This window comes from Merops nubicus, unplaced genomic scaffold, assembly GCF_000691845.1.
Source record: "Merops nubicus isolate BGI_N331 unplaced genomic scaffold, ASM69184v1 scaffold23087, whole genome shotgun sequence".
Lineage (NCBI taxonomy): Eukaryota > Metazoa > Chordata > Aves > Coraciiformes > Meropidae > Merops > Merops nubicus.
In genome coordinates this window covers 1-4,068 of record NW_008622595.1, presented here as the reverse complement: position 1 = coordinate 4,068, position 4,068 = coordinate 1, and the positions used below count along the sequence as shown (strand labels likewise).

At 40.8% G+C, this 4,068-nt stretch overlaps 1 protein-coding gene across 1 annotated transcript; it reads right to left on the bottom strand.

The window, feature by feature from the left end:
* Nucleotides 1-472: 472 nt before the first annotated feature.
* Nucleotides 473-3,464, bottom strand: GRP (gastrin-releasing peptide). Its single transcript, XM_008944865.1, has 2 exons — nt 3,201-3,464; nt 473-526 (listed from the first exon to the last, which is right to left on the bottom strand). The coding sequence occupies exons 1-2, from the start codon at nt 3,462-3,464 to the stop codon at nt 473-475; spliced, it is 318 nt and encodes a 105-aa protein (XP_008943113.1).
* Nucleotides 3,465-4,068: the final 604 nt, after the last annotated feature.

Below are 4,068 nucleotides of genomic sequence, written 5' to 3'. Positions count from 1 at the left end.
CGAAAAAGTGACAGACTGGGGCGCAGCTCAAGAAGAGCTTCAGTGGAAAACAAATCCCTCTGGTTCCTTTGTCAGGAGGTGTGGCACAGCCAATTTCCTTTTTAGTAACTCAAATAAAAGTGTACCCTCAGCCTTTTTATTAGTACTATTTATTGCGAATGTTGGAATGTCATGTAGTTTTGAACTAAGAGATGAACCGATCTGACAGGTAAGTCACATAATTAATTGGAAGACCCTTCCGTGACAATTATGTATATCAAGGACATTCAGGTGAGAAAATGCAACTCTGAAAGTGAAGTAGATAGTTTAGTCATTGCTGAAACATACAAGAATATGTGCATTTAGATATTTTACACAAAGGAAATCTTGTTTACAGAAAAGAGACCTTGCTGATTATCTGATACCATCAAGTGCTTGTGGAATACAGTCTCTTATGGAGAGTGTTGTTTCTTCATGATTTCAAGACCTTCTTTCAGCTTGAGCTGCTCTCTTTCATATTCACAACTTGAAGCAGATAATCCATCATCTAATAAAAAAAGAAAAATAGTGTTTATGGACCAGTCCTGAAAAGTCATTCACTAAGTTAATAAGCCTAATATATGTTGGGTCTGTGTATTCACAGAACAAACACAAACACATTCCTAATAATCTCTCCAAAACAGACCTCATTTGTCTTGATTAACATAATAACCAACCGCTGGAGTAAGAGAAAAGTCATTCTCCCAAATAACTCTGTCTGCCATCTCATTTATATAATGTCTCATTAGTGTTAAAAGGCCAAGTCATAGAAACAATTTCAAGCTTATTTTCCAATCTACTTTTACACTTAGGCCAACTTGCAGGAGAGATTTCCCTTCTGATCACTGACTACTTTAGCCATAACTTCTTCATAGAATAAGGAACAGACAAGACTTTAATTTGTCTAGTATTTTCTGCAAACAGAAGAAAATTACTCAGGTGCACCACCCCAAACCTAATTCCCAGAAGTATTATGCTCATCTCTTGGACTTTTTGTCTCTTACAGCACTTTCCCTACTCTGTGTGAGTTTTTTAAAGAATTCTGCTTTTTTAAGAAATGTACAGTATGGTGTTAGCATTAGTAGTGAATAATGCACTCAGTGAATTTGATCTAATAAGACAGACCCTGAATTGAGTTACCTGACATACGTATCTGTATTTGCTTCTGTAGCCTTTATCTTTGGAGATTTCTGTTCTTAAATTTAAAATTCAAATTTTCAATTAAATCAGCTAAATGTGAAAGAGGCTACAAAACAAAATCCTCACAGTGCATTTCTTGCCAGCACAGCCTGCCTTCGCCTTGTGCTCAGTAGGCGGGACCAGGGGGCTGCAGAGGCACGGAGAGCCCTGCACAGCACCCCCGCAAGCACCGCTGGGAACGGCAGCCCCGCGGCGGCGCTACGCCCCTGGGACAGCTGCTTCAGCAGCTGACGGGAGGGCTCAGGATTTACCGTGTTTCGGTCACATTTCAACACCTCAGTTAAACAGCTCATCTCACAGTGAATAGAACCCACTGCACATGTGGTGTTTGGTTCCTCTAGGATTAGCTTCTATTTCAAACTCATACACAGAATGGCTGTAGAAACCATTTAATGCCAAGCACAAACTTCTCATTGGCACTGCACCACCAGCCAGTTGACTCTACCTGGCCATCTTCAACCAAGGCAGTCAGACACATTCATCACTCCTGTACACGGACACCTTTGTTAGCTGTGGCACAGCAGCACCTTAAAGGAAGGTGTTGTCTAACCAAAGAATCAAAATCCAGAGGTCATTTATGTGCTTGTATTACTGTGTGCATGTATGTCTGAATTTCACGGGCATACCAAAATTCCACCCTTACAAATAAACAAGGCCTCCATCATCAAAAATAACAATTAGCATTATAGAAATGTTTAGGAAACTATCACAACCCTCAAAAAACTAAAGCACATTCCTTTCGATCTTCAGGTCTTCTTCATCTGGAAGGCAAATCTCAAAAGAGATATATAGCCTAACTTTCAGGTGCTGGGTTTTTCCTTTCCAAAGCCAAAGGAAAAACAACACATTGTATTTTACCCAGGCTGCGTGTAGTGGGGTGTTTGTGTCCAGCAGCAGGAAAGCAGAGGGTACCTGCTGCTGCCAGGACTGCCCTTTACTTCAAGGTGGCGACAAAGTAACTGTTGGATGCTGGAAATCAAAATTTCTATGGCAAAACAATGTTCTTCAAGTTGTCATATATCTTAGTCATGATTTTTTTTACTAATCATTGGAAAAATCTGGACATCTAAGGCAATAACTTCATTATTCCACTTACATGTTCAATGTCTGACCACAAAAAAGTGGGTATTAATTTAGGGCAAAAGTACATACATACGGATATGATTCAACTTACCATAGGCAACTTTCAGCTTTTGTAAGTATGATTTATTACCAGATACTTCTAGAATTCAAAATATTTTCCTCTTTAAATAGCACAATGGAATTTGTTAATCTAATTTGATTACAAAGATGCATACTGAAGAGCTGAAGATGAGATAAATATTTTCCTTTTTAGATAGTATTAATCACAGTTATTATAAGCATCACTCTCATGAAGCCATAGCCAGAAAAAAAAAAAAATATGGACAGTATCCATATTAGTGGTGTAAGAGACTTAATCGTGGCTTAATTTAACGGGTACAGTTGTACCCATATTCAAGTCAAAAATGAAGTATTCACTGACTTCACTGCACCAGGATCTCAGAAGGGAGACTAGGCTGAAGTTAGCCCAGGAATATTAATTGTGGCATATTACAGTAGGACACGGGAAGGAAAATATCTCCCCATTAATGTCTTTAAGGGTGTGTATTAATCTTTTTATTCAGTTTCAGTGTTACCCGAAAGAATTCTGCATAGAAACTATGAAATGCTAGAAAAGAAAGAAGGGAATGACTGAGCAACTTGAAGGAAATCCAGAGAGTAAAATCTGTTCAACAATGTCCCAGTTTATGCCCAGGAGTAAATTAATTCATTAAAAAAATTCCAATCTCTGAGTGACAATCTGTAATTAAGGGTAGAGTCTTACTTTACTGAATGATCAGTGCACAAAATGCATTTCTGCCACTTTTCTGGACAACCCGCAAGTTAGAGAAAGCTGAAAGGTAACTGTTAAAACAGAATTTGGACCTATGGAGTGTTTTTACAGGTTTTATCTTACTTACATCTTTCCAACTGTTGTTGTCGTCTCTCTCCCAGGTGTTCCTGGTATACCAGGGAAGCCCTCCTTTCAAAAAGTGAGCACTTTTATTTTCATTCCCTTCCAGCAGCCGTAGCACATATTTTGAGATTTCTTCCCACTGCAGAAAGTCTTCCAGCTGCTTGATATTTTCAGGTAGCGCTGAAAACGGTCTCTTGTTTCCTTCACCATAAACATAAGGAAAATCTCCCGTGCTCTTTTTCCCCATTAAATGTCCTGTAACAACCATGACAGTAGTATGGCATTAACCAAAACAGGGACAGAATCGATTGTTCATACACCAGCTGGAAGTTGTTATTGACTGACAGGATGGAGGGAAGGGGTTCAGTGATGTCAAAGTTGAAGCACAGCTGGCCTTGGAGATTTTATCAGAGTCTCACACAGTTATTTTCCTCTCTCTCTCACACCACATTGTCAGAGGCAGCGTTGCTAAGAATGGGGCAGAGATAACCAAGAATTTTGCCTGACACTAGGGAGAGGCAGCTGGTAAGGTCTGCTGGAATAAGAAGTGGGTGGAGAAGCTGTAGATTTCAGATCTTCCCTGCCTTGACATGGGATGTAAGGGTAAGAGGGACTGGAGTAAGCCTATGTTCCAGTGCCCTTCCAGGAGCTAAACTGGATTAACTTTTGATATACTTTCATCAAAATTAAATCACAGTTGGGTTTAGGCTGCAAAGGAGGCTATTGGGAAGGGGATGGGGAGGGGTAGCACGGGAGGAGTCTCCTCCAGGCTGGGACCGGGGCTCCCCGAAGTGTTGGCTGTTCTCTGGGGTGCGGGGGAGCTCGGGGAGCGCGCTGCCCCCTGCCCAGCGCGCAGAGCCCGCCTGGCGCCG

Bases quoted from the DNA above. Each gene is read 5' to 3' on its own strand.
- GRP (XM_008944865.1), bottom strand. From the start codon at position 3,464: ATGGTTGTTACAGGACATTTAATGGGGAAAAAGAGCACGGGAGATTTT. The intron at 527-3,200 runs GTAAGTAAGATA...TTTTTTTATTAG, and splicing joins ACAACAACAGTTGGAAAGAT to ATGATGGATTATCTGCTTCA.